This window comes from Mustela nivalis (assembly GCF_964662115.1).
Source record: "Mustela nivalis genome assembly, chromosome: 14".
NCBI classification, from domain to species: Eukaryota; Metazoa; Chordata; class Mammalia; order Carnivora; family Mustelidae; genus Mustela; species Mustela nivalis.
The window spans coordinates 12,106,095-12,124,155 of NC_139033.1; the positions used below are offsets into that span (position 1 = coordinate 12,106,095).

Consider the following 18,061-nt stretch of genomic DNA (forward strand, 5'->3'; position numbering starts at 1 on the left):
AAACATAAAGTGCTATGGAGAAAAAAACTTTAAGGTGGAAAATATGTATGTATGTTCAGATCACAACTTTACATAAAACAGCCAGAAGGCAATATGAGTAAAAACGTGAGAACCCGGAGTGCGGAACGTAGGCTGGTAGGACCCGGCCTGTTCAAGGGGCCTCCAGGACAAGCAGCTCGAAAATCTTGCAAGACTAAGAGGTGAGAAACAGGTTGTAGGATGTTAAAAATCACCTTAAGGCATCTGTAACAAGTGAAAATGGAAGACAAGGGAGGGTTTTAAGGTCTGGCAGTTGTGTCAGAATGAGCTGAAGGGGGACAAGGAGCACCGCTTAGTACAAATAATCCAAGAAATGATGGCGACTGTGGGCAGAAATAGGTGGTCCAGAGCAATGCTGCCTCACAGGAGTTCCTGCTGTGGTGGGAATGTTCTAGCAGAGCTGCTCATGTGGCTGTCCAGTGTGGCCACTAAGCACCTGAGGAGTTTCAGGTGCCAGTGGCCACGTATTACACACCGGCACGGTGACTGGGAGACTTCATGGGAGTCACTGCAGACAGGAGAGGGCGAGGACTGGGCCCTGGGGCCTCCTACCGCTGGCAGGAGGTGCAAGATCCAACCAAGGGAGTCGGCAGAGGGCAGGAGCGAAGAGAACAAGCGAAGGAATGTTTCAAGGAGGGAGAGACGGACAGCTTGGGTAAAGGAGGACGGAAAAGTACGCTGCAGACTTAGACGCTGTGGGTCTGGATCATGTGTACAATCAAATTACCTACAACATATACGGGGTCTTTTTTTTTTTTTTTTTTTAAAAGATTTATTTGACAGACAGAGATCACAAGTAGGCAGAGAGGCAGGCAGAGAGAGAGAGAGGGAAGCAGGCTCCCCGCTGAGCAGAGCGCCCGATGCGGGACTCCATCCCAGGATCCCGGGATCATGACCGGAGCCGAAGGCAGAGGCTTTAACCCACTGAGCCACCCAGGCGCCCCTACTGTGTCTTTTTCTACCTCTGCTTTTTCTTGCCTTATTGCACAGACGGGGGCTGCCAGTAGAATACTGAATAGAAACATGGAAGGTAAAACTTCTGTTGCTACTGAGTATGACATTACTACAGGCTCTGTGTAAATGTACCATCAACTTGAAGGTGAAGTTTGCTGAGTTTATCATGAACAGAAATTTTATCAGATGCCTTGTCTGCATCCACATAATAATCTTATGGTTTTCCGTCCTGATTTGAATTACCCTGATTCTCCCCTAGCCCCCACTCAGACACAGAGCTAATGAGAATTGCAGAAATCCCCAAGGACCTCAGCATCCAGTGTGGGCAGTGATGAGTGGACTGACAGCCACCCTCTCAGCCGGCTGCCACAAGCCGAAAAAAGACCATCACTGAATTCTGCATTACCTGACGCGTATGGATCTCTTACGTGTTTAGTTTCTATCAAGCATTTGTATCAAATGCTCAAAAGGAAGATTGATGGAAATGTAGTGATTCTGACTAAGGTGTGGACCCAGGCACCAGATATATGGGGTGGCGGTGGGGGTGGGTGGGTGAACAAAGCCATTTCTTTCAGCATTAGAATGGTCTAGAGTGGTAGTTATTTCCAAATGGTCCACTAGGTATTAAAAAGCTCGATCCTGCCCAACTTTACCTCGGACCTACAACAGGTTCCTCCTTTCTGGGGGCTGGGGATCAGCATGAATTTGGATGTGGGAATTTTCAGTTAAGTTACCCATGATAGTCATTTCTGACACCCTCTCCCCGCCCCGCTCAGCTGCAGACCAAAAATATGAGGCAAAGGCAGCCATGAAGCAAGAAAATGCTTAGTTTGCAGACAAGAGAACAGATGGCTGTGCCCTTTTTTGTGGTCATAACAGTTAACATACTACTTTTAAAGCTCCATGATACTACTTGTTTCCCTTCATTGAGTAGTTCTAGGTCTAGAATCAAACAATTCTAACCCTCAGTTTCTATGAAGCGAAGTCTTTATGTTGCACTTAGTCACACCAACTAATAATACAGCTGTCAGGCAATGTGGCTTTCCAGGGACCAGCACCACCCCCTACCCTTACCACCAGTCAGGGAGTGAGCTCTCTAATGGAGACAGGGGGCCTCGAATTCTCCGGTCCTGTGGAAGTCACATATGTCAGGCCAGGATGCCACAGGACCTGCCCAAGACCCTCAGGCTAGGAGACAACTGGCTGTGAGATGTGAATCAGTTCACTATAGCAGAGATCTGGGTCCTGAACTCTAGCATAAGTTTTGCTTCCTCAAATAATGCCAAGAAAGGAGACAAAATGAAGGAAAGAAGGGGTGCAGAAGCAGGAATCCAGTTCTGCCTCACCCTATAAGATCACGCGGAGTCACTGAAGGCCTCAGTCTCCCTGCCTGTAAGCGCCAGGCTGGACTGGATAGTCTTTTTTTTTTTTTTTTTTAAAGATTTTATTTATTTATTTGACAGAAATCACAAGTAGATGGAGAGGCAGGCAGAGAGAGAGAGAGAGAAGCAGGCTCTCTGCTGAGCAGAGAGCCCGATGCGGGACTCGATCCCAGGACTCTGAGATCATGACCTGAGCCGAAAGCAGCGGCTTAACCCACTGAGCCACCCAGGCGCCCTGGACTGGATAGTCTTAAAGCCCCTTTCACAGCGGGAGGTTTGGTGTGCTCACCAAAATGCTTACAGAGCTTGAATGGAGCGGATTTGAGAAAACAGAAAAAGTGAAACAAAAGAATACAGTAAAATGGCTGCTTTGAGAAATTTTACTAGAAGAGAAAAGAAGCTGGGTGCTAATGGGGGAAATAAAGTCCCAAAAAGTTTTAAGATAAAAACCATACTACTATTTGTCCTATGCTGATAAAGATCGGTGGAGACTAGGCGGAAAAGTGATAACGCAGGAGAGGGGGTGGGGCTTGGGGCACCGCAGGAGCGAGGACAGCGGCCTCACAGTGCCAGAGGCTCAGAGAAGACAGACCTTGGGGGCACGATGACTGTGTATGGAAAATATCTAGCGATACCTACATTCTTGGTCAGATAGCTGATCATTTGACCTGAGAGCAAATGTGGGGAAGGAGATGCCGCAAGTCGGGGGAGATAAGGTACATGTATCTTAGCTGTCTGTGAGCGGGGAGCAAAGGGCAGCCCTGACAACACACCGAGCTACAATACTTACCGAGTTACAGGCATTTGCTCGCTCTATTTTAGAAAGACCCTTCAATTCAGTATCAAATACATTCATCTTCTCTACTAGGCAAGTGAGAGCAGTCTCTGTAGCTTCTCCAACTTTTTCATATACACCCTTTGCCTGTATTGGTTAAAAGCACAGAAAGTACAAAAGTAGTAAATAAGCTTTTCATTAATGAAGACTTTCTATTGGAGGGACAACTGCTTCACGTCATTCTTTTAGGGGCTGTTTTTATCGACTCTGGAGCATATGACGCAGATAATTAAAAATATACTCAAAATATGTTATCTTATTCTAACAACTAGGCTTTTTATTTCCTTTAACTATGAGAACCCACTAGTCACAGTATTAATTCAAACAGAGCCTGCAAAAAGCATGTGTCACTGTGTGTTATCATTCTACAGAGTTCACGTGGGGTTTCTGTTGGGAACTGGCTTGTCTAATTTTAGACAGAAACCAGCGATTACTATATAAGTAAAAAGGGAAAAAAGGATTCTTGTTGGTTAAATTTTGTATCATCATCATCACCATCAAAACAACCCTCTAACCCTCAGCTTGTCAAGGATGTAACAGTCCCCATCTTAAAAAAAAGAAAAGAAAAGAAAAGAAATCAATACCCTATACTGTGAAGAAAACATGCCCTGTTTGTTCGAGGGTTTCCTCATGTATAGCAGCTGCGCCACAGCAGAAGAGCGCGCCACATACACTGTGACTCTTAGCGAAGCGAATGCAATGCTCAGGCAGGGGACATAGGAAAGGCTTTCCGCTTTCTTTGGCTAGGCCATGCTGACTTGGATAAAATGGAAAGAGGAAATAAAATCAGGAGCCCTTACTTTCCAAAAGGAGGAAGGAAGGCTGGATTTTCATTCCACCCACCCCACCCTTGAACCAGAACAGCCAGGTCTACTTTCTCATTTATGAGAAGCCTTACCTCATTGTAATCCAACGCAGAATCATTACAAAGAGCACAAATTGTTGCCAATTCCACAAGACCATCATATTGATGACATTTAACTGGTTTATCATCTTTATGCCTATCAAAAGAAAATACTTTTAGAGTGTAGTGTGGTCATCTCTATTGATTTTTACTTAATTATACAATTTTGTGGACAAGAGCCTGGCAAGTATTCTAAAGAATCTGAGTAATGGCTCTTAGAAATCTGATGCTGGAGATAATAAAACAATGCATCTTTGATTGACATCAAGAACCAATCAGTAAAGACCAGAAGTTCTCAGTTAATGAAATTCTTCCACCACAGGTATCAATACAGAACAAACAGAAATCCCACTCGAAAAATTGGGCTCCAAGGAGCCAAATAAAGATGAAAAAAAGTCTGACACGATAACCTGTGTTTTCTCTTTCAAAGTATGCATTATATTTAAAAAAATCATGACCCCTGTAACTAATATGAGCCACATTCAGAAAGCTTTTTAGATATACTGCAATTCTATCCAAGTCCCAAACTGCCACAATGAGTCTTTAGATGATAAAGCAGGTTTACTCACACTTCTCCAATAGGTGCATAAGTTGATCCAGTAATGGTAAACTCATTAAGGGAACAGCTATCACCTTCAACTTTGTCCAGAATGAACATCTACAGAAAAAAGGCACAAATGTTTAAAAGGTATAAAAATGTGCTGGAAAAAAATAATCTTTACGACAAGCATTTCTCACTTAAGAAAACAAACTTATAAATTGAAGCTGAACATCGGAAGTACTATCCCTTATTCCAACCAGATGCTGTTTAAGATCACTTTCCCATCTATCCAAGACACTGAGAAAACAGCATCACTGACAATGCTGAACAAAGAAGCAGCAGCAGGGGCACCAAAGTCACAGAAGACAACCCACATGGCACAGGAGTTATGAGGACTCCCTGCTCAGCGGGAAGCTTGCTTGCTTCTCCCTCTCCTACTCCCCCTGCTTGTGTTCCCTCTCTCGCAGTCTCTGTCAAATAAATAAGTCTTAAAAAAAAAAAAAAAAGAATATGATCAAACTGTTCTAAAATAAATTTAAATATTTATCTCAAGTTATGAGAGCCAGGTAATGCCTTAAAAATTTAAAACATCTTTTCAGAGCATCCCAACTCCTACTCAATAATTTTCTTTTTTTTTTTTTTTGGCCTTACAAGATTTGCTTGTTATATAGTACTAACTTTGAAATTCCAAAAGCTTCATTTTGTTGTTGTTGTTTTTAAGAGGCAGGGGGTAGACTCGGAGCACGGTGTGGAGTTCGGATCTGATGATCCTGAGATCACCACCTGAGCTCAAACCAGGAGTCGGGTGCTTACCCGACTGAAGCCACCCAGGAACCCCAAAAGGCTTCATTTTTTTTCTTTTCTTTTTAAAGTAATCTCTGTGGGGTGCCTGGGTGGCTCAGTTGGTGAAGCATATGCTTCAGCTCAGGTTGTGACCCCAGGGTTGAACCCCGTGTCACGCTCTTATTCTCGGGGAGTCTGCTTCTCCCTCTTCTTCCCGCGTGTGCTCTCGCTCTCTTTCTAATAAGTAAATACAACCTTAAAAAAAAAAAAGTAATCTCTGCACCATACCTGGGACTTGAACTCACAGTCTCTGAGACTGAAGTGTTGCATGCTAACTGAGCCAGCCAGTGGCCCAAAAAGCTTCATTTCAAAAGTATACTTAGATACAAATCAGCCTTGGAACGGAACTAATGCCATGAGCAAGACACAGAAAATGTCTTAAAAAAGAAAGTGTATAATGGGATTTTAAAGTGACTCCTGATTATTAAAAAAACAGGTTCTAGTTCAAACATATACAACCAGTGTCAAATGAGGAAAAGATTCATGTCCAAAGGTCACATGCAGCCAGATCAGTGACACCTACATTTTTTTTCTAACAGATACAGCATCTAAAAAAGGAAGCTTGTCAAATGGTTCCTACCAAAGATGCCTGACATTTTACAGAAGAGGAACAAAGGACCAGAGAGGTTAAAACACGTGCTCCAGGTTATATAATTATTAAGTGGAAGAAAGAGGCCTGGGTTTAACTACCAATCTCTCCTATAAGAAAATCCAACTTTACCTTTTATTAGAAGTTGTGTTACCCTTGGATTTGTTACTAACTTCTCAGGGCCTTAATTTTTTAAACCTCTTGAGCATGATTACCATATGATTCAAAGTCACATGTGAGAAAGCAAATTAACTGTACTAAGCAATATCAAAGCAAGTTAGCATTACTACACTTAATGTATGGTTTATAAAAAGTGAAACTCTTTCGGTTTATACCAATGCCCAAAACACTCTAAGATATTCAGAATTCTAATCCACAGTAAGTAAATCTGAACGCACATGGGCATTTTAGACTGCGAGCAAGTAAACCATTTAGGAACTGGATGATGAAAGTATCCTTAAGTCAAGGGCAGTTATGCAACCCACTGCAAGAAACCTCCTGGAGAATACTGATTAGCATCAGCTTTCTGTCATAGAGGGAGATGAGAACAAAGAGGCAGGCCAGGCTGTTTCTTTAATAGAAAATATCTTAAACCAGTTAAGGGAAAATATAAAAACAAAACATTTTTACTATGGACTCTCTTTTATTCTTAGTATGAAATCTCATTTGCTGCCACAGTTTGAAATTAGTTGCCAACTAGCTATTAGCTGATTTATGCAACCTTTTGTTTCCAAGGAATGAAAATTTAGGCAGCTGAGTCAAACCCTGTACTTCTGGTGAAACCCAGGACAGACTAGCAGCTTACCACTTAAGAGACAAAACAACTATCTGTTCATTCTAAGTTGGGATGTGGACTACACAAAGAATGGCCAGAGGGAGGCAGAGACGGAACGAACACCAATGATGACTGTGTATCTAAAAATCACCGCAAGTTTAAATTGGGCAAGATAAAGATTCAGAGGGTTTAACTGTATTAAAAACAATTTCTGAGCACCTGGGTGGCTCAGTGGGTTAAGCCTCTGCCTTTGGCTCAGATTATGATCTCAAGGTCCTGGGATCAAGCCCTGCATCAGGCTCTCTGCTCAGCAGGGAGCCTACTCCCCCCACACCCCGCCTCTCTGCCTACTTGTGATCTGTCAAATAAATAAACGTCTTTAAAAGAATTTTTAAAAAGTCTGCAATTCTGAGGTCTAAAAAAAATAAATAAAAACAATTTCTAGTGGGAAAATGTATTATCCAAAACCTGGAGTTATTAAGGCCAAGAGGATGTCCACATGTCCCTACGATGTCATTCAGAAGCATTCCTTTAACAGACTCAAAGATGTAGTATTCTAGAAAAATATTAACATCGTTCCACTGTGCTATTTATTATTAAGAGCTCATGTTACATGAAGTTGTGGATTTGTGTGGCCTGTAGGAAAGATAAGCTGTAGTTTTACTGCCCTATTAGGTACTAACCAGGCTTTGCAGCCTAACTCATAGCAATTCTATGCTGTTATTGAGTACTTCCTCAAATGCCCTTGTAACCAGTTTTGCTGATTCCCTCATTATTTAAGATAATCTTTGGTATCCACTCAGTATATATATATTTTTCCACTCAGTATTTTTATGAGTAGTGTACCTTCTGGGAAATTATACCCTGAAAAAAGACTTGTACAAAATTGTTTAAATAAAACCTAGGTAAAGAACATAATTCAGGGTATCAGTGTTTCTGTAGTTACTTCTTTTCTTTTCTTTTTTTTTTTTTTAAAGATTTTATTTATTTATTTGACAGAGAGAGATTGCAAGTAGGTAGAGAGGCAGGCAGGCAGAGAAAGAGGAGGAAACAGGCTCCCTGCTGAGCAGAGAGCCCGATGCGGGACTCGATCCCAGGACCCTGAGATCATGACCCGAGCCGAAGGGGGTGGCTTAACCCACTGAGCCACCCAGGCGCCCCTTTTCTTTCTTTCTTTTTTTTTTTTTTTAAAAGATTTATTTATTTATTTATTTGACAGAGAGACATCACAAGTAGGCAGAGAGGCAGGCAGAGAGAGAGAGAGAGGAGGAGAGGAAGCAGGCTCCCCGCTGAGCAGTGAGCCCGATGCGGGACTCGATCCCAGGACCCTGAGATCATGACCTGAGCTGAAGGCAGCAGCTTAACCCACTGAGCCACCCAGGCGCCCTGTAGTTACTACTTTTCTAAGGGCAGGTTTAAATAGTTTATTTTATCCCCCTAGTGATGGTCAAAATAACCTAAGAAGAGAAGGATGAACACATATAAGAAAGTAAGTTAAAGGCAATTATTCACCTTTCAAGAAAGCATGTCTCACTCAATGTTTTATGGAAATACCAGTTAGAACTTTAGCTAGGCACATATGGAGGGAACTGGCTGCTTTATTAAAATTCTCTTCCTTTAAGGTTGGTCCAGTAACATACATGCCCTCAGAGACAGAGGAGCAGGAATACAAAAGGAACATAGTCACCTAACACATTTACAGACTGTCTATGGTCACCTTCCCCAATATAAGCACATCAACCATGCAGATAGCCTTTATTTCATGAATCAATTTTAGGAATTAGAGGACTAATTCCTCTGGGGCATCAGATTACCTTGGGCTCTGGCTATATACACAACCTGTTTGTTTAAAGCCCTTAAAAAGGTATCATATTGGGGCGCCTGAGTGGCTCAGTGGGGTAAGCCTCTGCCTTCGGCTCAGGTCATGGTCTCGGGTCCTGGGATCAAGCCCCGCATTGGGCTCTCTGCTCAGTGGGGAGCCTGCTTCCCCCTCCTCCTCTGCCTGCCTCTCTGCCTCCTTGTGATCTCTCTCTCTGTCAAATAAACAAACAAAATCTTAAAAAAAAAAAAAAAAGGTATCATATTACACATCCAAGGTTTTGATGTTTTGATGGCATGAGGGCATATTCCTAGGATGTACCGAAACTCACCACCAGCAAAGAGTCTTAAATCACTCCCACTTACCCTGCACACAGACATCTGGTTCGTTGTCAGCGTACCAGTCTTGTCTGAGCAGATAACAGAAGTACAACCAAGGGTTTCTACAGAAGGGAGGCTTCGAACAATGGCATTTTTCTTTGCCATTCTGCGAGTTCCAAGAGCCAGGCAGGTGGTGATGACAGCAGGCAGACCTTCAGGAATGGCTGCCACAGCCAGAGCCACCGCAATTTTGAAGTAGTAAATAGCACCCCTGATCCAGGAGCCTCCATGAACTGGGTCGTTGAAGTGCCCAATGTTTATGATCCAGACCGCAATGCAAATGAGGGAGATGACTTTGGAAAGCTGTTCCCCAAACTCATCTAGTTTCTGCTGGAGCGGGGTTCTCTCCTGCTCTGTCGCCACCATCTCATCCCGGATCTTGCCAATTTCTGTGTTCACTCCAGTTGCCACCACCACTCCCATGGCTTTGCCAGCAGCAATGTTTGTACCCTACGTCAGAAGGAGAGGAAACCAGTTATAAGATTAACACCGCACCCAATTTAAACACCGACTAGCAAACTCAGACTCATGTGGGTTTTGATTAGAGCACACAGACTCTCATATTCTACTGGGCCTTCTAGAGGCTGCTCTTCAGAGAACCTGCCATCCAACCTCGACAATCCAGGCAGCACGGTACAGATCTTCTTTATCCTCACTTCATGTGGCTCCCCACTCGCCCAGCGCAGCTCCAACCCGACCCCTCACAGAATCTCTATTCACCATACCAAACCTGGCTTGCAGACTAGCTCAGGCTCTAACCCCTCTGCGTTCCTCATTTTTTGAACTCCATACAGCCCTCAACCCTAAGCACTCTCCACTGCCAAAAGCCCAACCTCCCCTACTTTTATTACCTACAATAAGTAGGGCACCCAGCCCCATAAGTTACCTTGAGGATCTCCACTCAAGCACAGGCATTAAAAAAAAAAAAATCAATGAAATCAAGTACAGCACTCTCCCCCCCGCCTATTTTAACTCCCAGTGCCGGCCTGATACAACTTCATTGTTTCCACTGTAATTCTATAGCACTTTCCTTACTATGAGTGATTAGGCTCCCATGCTCACCCACAAAAACCTACCACTTGAAACAGCATTTAAAAAACCAAACAAGCAAAAATACAAATTTCTCAACCATTTATTTCAAAAAAATTTAACAGAAAACCTGAAATCGTACAATAAATGTCCCTGTTAATTTTCATCCATACTCCCCAATTATTAAATGGTTTACCACATTTGCTCTCTCTAAACTCACACCTTTTCATTGTAAACTACATACAGCTATCACCCACATCATTCAAAAAATATCTTTCATAGGCTGATAAGCCTTGCCCACGAACACCTACTTTTCTGGGTTATAGATAAGAATCTAAAGATGTGTGACTTCTCTCTCGATGGCCCCTCGAAAACTTGCCAGAACAGCTGACCCTGGGGAGCCTGGCTGGCTCAGTCAGGGGAGCATGTGACTATCGATCTTGGGGTCTTGCGTTCAGCCCCATGCTGGGTGGAGAGTTTACTTAAGAATAAACCAACTGAAAACCTTGCAGATCTTACATTCTGGGAATGTCCCCAAGTGACCGCGCGTGATGAAGTACTCACAGAAAAGAGCATGTTCTTCTTATCTTGGTTGACGGCCCGTGGGTCCGGGACGGGGTCTGTGTGCTTGATGACGGATACAGACTCGCCTGCGGGGGGTGCAGGAAGCATGGTCAGGTCCTTGTGACGCACACCCAGACCCTGAGCACCCCACTCAAGCTACCCCACACTCAGGAAAGGGGGTGAGAGACCAAATTCGCTCAAAAGAGGAAGACCAGTAATATTTAGAAACAGTATCCCAGTCAACTGCCTGTATTTCCTGAAGTAACTACTCAAATCGAGTTTATTTTCAGGAATCAAGTTCATACTCTAATACTGTGAACATATATTTATACTTATTTGTTATAAACTTACATATACACACTAATACTTCATAAAAAGGTCAAAATATACTTATTCCTAACATAATGATCTTGTGAACACACTAGATACATTATACGTATAATGAATAGCATCTACTGGGAAGCTCATTTTTGTTCATCAATGCCAGACAAGAGAAATGAAAACACGGCTTCAGAAATACTGGCACTAGCAGTGAGTGATCAGACCATTCTATTTCAACAAAACAAAACTGAAAAACAATCAGCACAAAAACATCACACAGTATATAAAAGGCTGCTGCTGAGAACTTTTACAATGTCTTGTTGAATTTCGTTTCAACCTTACTTAACATCATTTATGGAATGTGTAACTGGGCCAGGTCTGAGTAACGAGAAATATGGCTCCAGTTGTTCATTTACATTTCAGGTAGCCAACCTCAACTCTTGATATCCCAACAAACCTGCTTCTTCAATCTAGCCTGAAACTACAGTATGATTATTTAGCAAAAACAAAACAAAAAACACTAAAGAAATTTTATGAGAGGTTTTAAAATGTAATTATTTCTGTAGGCATACAATGAAAATACATGCACCACCTAATCAGTTTCCCAACATTTTATGGCTCAAATCAGCTTTCAGCTTGTTGCTGCTAACGGGAGGTTTAGTAACTAAGCTATTCATAGAGAAACAATAAAAGAGCCCACGTCACTCACAGTACTACCTCTTAGGACTTCAGTTGCTTTTCAAAACTGATAATCAGATAAATCTTGATTACCTTTGGATTTTCTAATTACTCTATTTAGTTCAGGTTAGCATTGTGTTGAAGTTAATCTTCTGACCACCTTACTTCCAGCTAATTAGAACCCTCCACCCTACACTGTGCCTTTATCAAACAAAAATGGAAAAATGTTCCAAACAATCTCAAATCTAAGCATGCAAACTTTAGGCAGTAAAACATTCACCACTTGGCAGGGGGGGGCCCAGGGCAGGGGGGGGGGGGTGGATTGCTAACTTCTGTTATTTGTGCATTTGATCATTGCAAATAGATGTAATATTAGTATTCCTGCAATGAAAAAAAAATTATAGCTCCAGAAACTTTGCCTCCTGCCTGGAAAAAGGACAGTAAGTAATTATTTCATTTTCTATAAAACAGACAGACAACACTTCAACCTTAAGATTATTACCTCTGCTAATGTAGGAATTTGTAACTTCTTTTTTCAGGAAGTAAAAACAAAAGATTTTTGGCGAAAGCTAATTTTTGATAAAATTAAAGACAAATAAAGGTCTTATGATGAAAGCCAAGTTTCTTTTTAAATACCTTTAAACCCGATACAACGGCAAACAAGCCTGATTTCTAAAGCATTAAGAAATAAGTATCTTGGAGAGAATTAAGGTGAAATCCTAAAAAGGAATAGGAGGGGCAGGAGCCAACTCACTCAGCCTGAAGTTTGAGCAGGACTTCAACATTCAGCGACCTTCCAATGTATAATGCTTACCTGTGAGAATAGACTGGTCAACTCTTAGAGTAGTAGATTTGATGGAAGTTAATCTTATATCAGCAGGAACTTTGTCACCAACTAATTGGGGAGGAAAAAAGCCAAAATAAGCAATTTTGCATTTCATGTTTAATAGAGATCAATCTGTTTCCAAATAAAACACATCTTAAAGAAAATACATAGCCTGTACATAGCACAAATACATAAAAATCTGTTAAATTAAGCAAGATAATCAACTGCTTCTTAGGGTTATCAAAACCCTTGGCAGGGGCGCCTGGGTGGCTCAGTGGTTTGGGCTGCTGCCTTCGGCTCAGGTCATGATCTCAGGGTCCTGGGATCAAGCCCCGCATCGGGCTCTCTGCTCCGCAGGAAGCCTGCTTCCCTCTCTCTCTCTCTCTCTCTGCCTGCCTCTCTGCCTACTTGTGATCTCTGTCTGTCAAATAAATAAATAAAATCTTTAAAAAAAAAAAAACAACCCTTGGCAGATAAATACTGGATTTGAATTACACGGGAAGGAAGAGAATGTTTGGGGAAACCTCTAACAACACATTATTTACACACTCACACACACACATGGCATGGTGAGGCGGATCAAGTTGTATATGCCATGGTATATCCCATCAAAGAGCTAAAATATCCTGAGTGGGTAACAAATGGCTAGAAGATGCTCAATAAATCTCAGTCATAACAGGAATGAGAAATAAAATTACAAAGACATCAATTTAAAACAAACTGACAAATGAGTTGAGAAAATGTGCCAAGTTTACAAAGATGTCTAGAAATAGGGACTCTTGGAGTGCCTGAGTGGCTCAGTTGTTAGGTGTCTGCCTTTAGCTCAGGTCATGCTTCCAGCGTCCTGGGACTGAGCTCTGTATCGGGCTCCCTGCTCAGCGGGAAGCCTGCTTCTCCCTCTCCCACTCCCCCTGCTTGTGTTCCCTCCCTCGCTGTCAAATAAATAAATTTTAAAAATCTTAAAAAAAAAAAAAGAAAAAAGAAAAAAAGAAATGGGGGATTCTTGGGGTGCCCGGTAACTCAGTTGTTAAGCATCTGCCTGCCTTCAGCTTGGGTCATGATGCTAGGTCCTGGGATCAAGCCCTCATCAGGCTCCCTGCTCAGCAGGATGCCTGCTTCTCCCTCTCCCCCTGCTTATGTTCCCTCTCTCGCTCTCTCGTCAAACAAACAAAATCTTAAAAAAAAAGAAGAAAAGAAGAAATAGAGATTCTTATTATGGGGGGCTACAAAATCTGGAAATTTTGGTGTAAATAGGAGGAAAAAAAATTCAGAGTCCTAAATCACTTAGAGGCAAGTGCCTGAGCAGAGATCAATGATATTCTGTGCTAGTACACAGTTAGTAAGGACAAATCAACTGCACGTAATGTATTACATGTTCTATGTAAAAGTAACAGTTCATTCAGTGTTTATAATTCAACTCAGCTTCCAGACTTTGTGACCACCCGTATATGTGGCTGCTGAGCACTAAGAAAAAAATGTTACAAAATCTCTGGAGGGCAGTTTGACAATATATATCAAAAACTACAAGCACAATCTTTTTACCCCATATAATCCACTACAAGGAATTTGTTCTTCAGATAGGCTCAGCAGAGTAAGTTTAGTTACAGCATAGGTTTTTTAAATTAACTATAGAAAGGTAAAACAACTCCTTTCATACCGAAGTGAAAATTTCCTCTAAGACACACTGTATACTAAGGGGAAAAACACAAGTGTGAAGCATCACCTATACGGACTATCATTCCTATAAGGGAATATAATACCTTTGGGAAGGTATTACAAAATCTTAATGCTGTAACTGGGTATGGAGTAGAGGGAGACTTCTCACTTTGTACCTTTTGAAATGTGATTTATCAAATAAATGAATAAACCTCTTGCATCACCTCACTCTTGAGTCAAATAAATCTTTTTTTAGTATATGTGCTGCCGAAGCGAGCACGGAGTCAAATAAATCTTTAAGTCAAATAAGTCTTCTTCCCTGGGCCAAAGTGGTCCTTTAACAGCTCTTAAAGGGTCCACATCTCTAGTTCAGACAGTAAATGCCACAGTGCAGACGCAGGGACAAATAAAGCCAATATTACATGGTCTTGAAAACAGTGTCTAGCACACTGTAGACATCCAAATAATACTGAACACGCACATATCAGTACGAAAGCAACTGGACATTAAAATAAGTGTACAACAACTTTCCCTGACTTTCTGAAAGTAACTATGGTAGTTTTCCAAGTTTGATAACTAGGGAGAGCTAAAAATTAGAACAGGTATAGTCTCTCCTCAAACTGCATATAGGTTTTTTGTTTTTTTGTTTTTTTTTTAAAGAGGGAGTTAGGGGGTGGTGGGAGAGGCAGAGGGAGAATCTTAAGCAAGCTCCGTGCCCAGCACAGAGCCCTGAGATTACGACCGCAGCCAAAATCAAGAGTCAGATGCTTAAATGACTGAGCCAGCCATGCACCTCTACATATAGTATTTTTTTTTAAATTTTATTTATTTGACAGAGATCACAAGTAGGCAGAGAGGCAGGCAGAGAGAGAGGAAGGGAAGCAGGCTCCCTGCTGAGCAGACAGCCCAATGCGGGACTCGATCCCAGGACCCTGAGATCATGACCTGAGCCGAAGGCAGGGGCTTAACCCACTGAGCCACCCAGGCACTCCTACATATAGTATTTTTAAGTCAAAAGTTCATTTTCCATGATTACACACTGAATTTTAACTATCACTGGTTATATATAACCTGGCAAAATAGCCATACTGTCCAATTAGATTCATTTGGTAAACCCTCTATTTTAGCTCTGATTTTTGTGCAATTCAGAGCTTTGAAGTGTAGGAAGAGTATGATTTGCTTTTTGAGCTCCAGTTCATTAACTAGCCCTGTAACCTAACTAGGAAATGTGGTCACAAAACAGCCCAGAAACAGACTGTGAGTGTATAATCTCAAGAGGCAAAATTCATCCTTGCATTTCACTGCAGGGACACATTAGGTTAAGGTGAAATTCCTGCTGGAAATGCTTATGCAATGAATAGCAATACTCCCCAACTGAATAAACGAGAACCTTTCACTTTAATTCTCTTCCTACTACAATCAACCTGTATGAAACTTCAGAGACCTACAACAGTAAAATGCCCCATCGAGATGGAAATTTGAAACCATTTAAAATTTTTTACTGTATTTTTTCTGGATGTCATAATTAACTTGACCACGCATGATCTTGAACATGAAAAGAATACAAGATTCAATGATGAACTATGACCTCAAATGGAAAATTTACTTGAAAATGTTTCTTATTGTCACAGGTGCCAAAAATTTCTAATACGGCACAGAGGTCTTGGCCAATGACCTTTAAGTACTAAGACACTTTTGCACTCCAACAACTGATCACATACCAGCATTTTAAAAGCAGAACATTTGGGGTGCCTGGATGGCTCAGTTGGTTAAATGTCTGCCTTCAGCTTAGGTCATGATTCCAGGGTCCTGGGATCAAGCCCTGTCGGGCTCTCTGCCCAGTGGGAGCCTGCTTCTCCCTCTCCCTCCATCTCCCCCTGCTTATGTGTGATCTCTCTCTCTCTGACAAATTAAAAAAAAAAAACACAAAACCCATTTCATTTAAAACAATTTTGAGAAAGAGAGAGTGCACTTGGAGGGGGGAAGGGGCAGAGGAAGAAGCAGACTCCCCGCTGAGCAGGAAGCCCAACATGGGGCTCAATCCCATGGGAATCGAACTCACAACTCTGACATCTAGAGTTGCACATGCAAACATGGGAATGGAACTCACAACTCTGACATCTAGAGTTGCACACTCTGGGACGCCTGGGTGGCTCAGTTGGTTAAGCAGCTGCCTTCGGCTCAGGTCATGATCCCAGCGTGCTGGGATCGAGTCCCACATCAGGCTCCTTGCTCGGCGGGAAGCCTGCTTCTCCCTCTGCCTGCCATTCTGTCTGCCTGTGCTTGCTCTCTCCCCCCCCTCTCTGATAAATAAATAAAATCTTAAAAAAAAAACAAAAAAGAGTTGCACACTCTAATGACTGAGCCAGCCAGGAGCCCCTGCCCCAAAGGTCTATTTTATTTTAAATATATGAAATATATTAAATAATGTCTTTGCTGTACAGAAATTATATGGATACACATTTAACTGTTGGCCAAATATTTAGGAATGACTCAGATGTGAAATGCTAATAGAACAAATGACCTGGGAAGCCCTTAAAAAAAATTGACCTCAAGCTTTTCTCAACCAAACAGCAATTTTGTCAACTTAACTGGGAGGCAATTAAATGTTTGAGAGTTATAAGAAAAATTTCATCTGGGAGCTGTTTATAAACCATACAATCTCAGGGCCTGCTCTTCAAGAATCTGGTTCAATGTGTTTGGGGTTGGGTCTAGAAATCCACCTTTTGAAAAGTTCTCCAAACACAAAAAATAATACAAAAAACAACAACAACCACCAAGTCTAATAATGGATTATAGATCCCATGAAGGGCTTGTTCAGAACAGCCTGTTTACTTTGTGCCGTTTTTTCAAGTGCCAAGTATGCCAGCTCTAGGCCAAGAACACCTTGAGAAATTTATTACCTTTAAGTCTTAGGGGGCACCGGGGTGGCTCATTTGATTAAGCATCTTGGCTCTTCATTTTAGCACAGGTCATGACTCAGAGTTGTTGGACTGAGCCCCATCTCGGGCTCTGCGATCAGCACGGAGTCAGCCTGAGATTCTCTCCCCATCCCTCTGTCCCTCCCACTACTCACTTGCAAAGGTGTCTGCTCTCTCTCAAAGTTTTATGTATGCTTCCATTTGTAACTGATCTCTGTGAGAAAGCAGCATAAAGCCATAAGGAAGCATCAATCCAAACTGGTCTTAAAAACTTGCTATGTTCTAGTATTCTCTTAGCTAGAAACGCCCTTACATCATCTTGATCAACCTATGTCCTCATTTTAGTTAGGTAACTAAAGCTCGAAGTAGAAATGGTCTTACCTAAGGAACTTCAAAGAAGGAAAGACTTCTTTTAACCTACAGCGTGACTCTGCTTTGTGTTTTTTAAGAGTCAATTTAGGATTTAATCTATTAGGAAGCACACTCTAAGGAAGGAAAAGATTCATTAGATTCAATGGATACTTTTCAAACTAAGGCATAATTTTCTTTTGTCTGAAGGCTTCTGTGAATTTCAGACAGAGGGTTTTGTGAGTGAGGAGCAGGCAGTGCTGTTCCTGATGATTGCACCCAGTAATATTTCCCTGATGGGGCATGTCAATGCCCTTAGGGCAAGTGGTAGTGGAAAATTCTTACTCTTGCCAAGGGGATGCTCTGCAATTTTTTCCTCTGAAAATTTTCCCCCATCTCTTGGGTTCTGGTGGCGTAATAAAAGAATAAACTCTATTATAAATACCTTCCATTTGTTTAACATCTGACACTTTCCAAATTCAGCTCTTGACCTCCTAAGTCCATAAACTCTAACCTGCTACCACAATAGGGATTTCCACTCTGAACAAAATAGATACGTCATCAAGAATGGAAGTAAAAGTCAAAGGAAATTACTCTGCCACATTTTAGAAATGAACACAAGCATTATCTTTCTTTTTTTTTTTTTTTTTTAAGATT

At 41.8% G+C, this 18,061-nt stretch overlaps 1 protein-coding gene across 2 annotated transcripts in view; it reads right to left on the reverse strand.

Annotated features, from left to right (window-relative positions):
• Positions 1 to 18,061, reverse strand: part of ATP2A2 (ATPase sarcoplasmic/endoplasmic reticulum Ca2+ transporting 2) — a 58,639-nt gene that overhangs the window by 11,421 nt on the left and 29,157 nt on the right. For both annotated transcript variants that reach the window (XM_082698379.1, XM_082698378.1), the window contains exons 6-11: positions 12,468 to 12,548; positions 10,655 to 10,740; positions 9,047 to 9,511; positions 4,684 to 4,772; positions 4,109 to 4,211; positions 3,166 to 3,297 (exon numbers count right to left, since the gene is read on the reverse strand). In XM_082698379.1, coding sequence (XP_082554505.1) covers positions 3,166 to 3,297; positions 4,109 to 4,211; positions 4,684 to 4,772; positions 9,047 to 9,511; positions 10,655 to 10,740; positions 12,468 to 12,548 — 956 coding nt within the window. The remainder of the gene's footprint in view (positions 1 to 3,165; positions 3,298 to 4,108; positions 4,212 to 4,683; positions 4,773 to 9,046; positions 9,512 to 10,654; positions 10,741 to 12,467; positions 12,549 to 18,061) is intronic.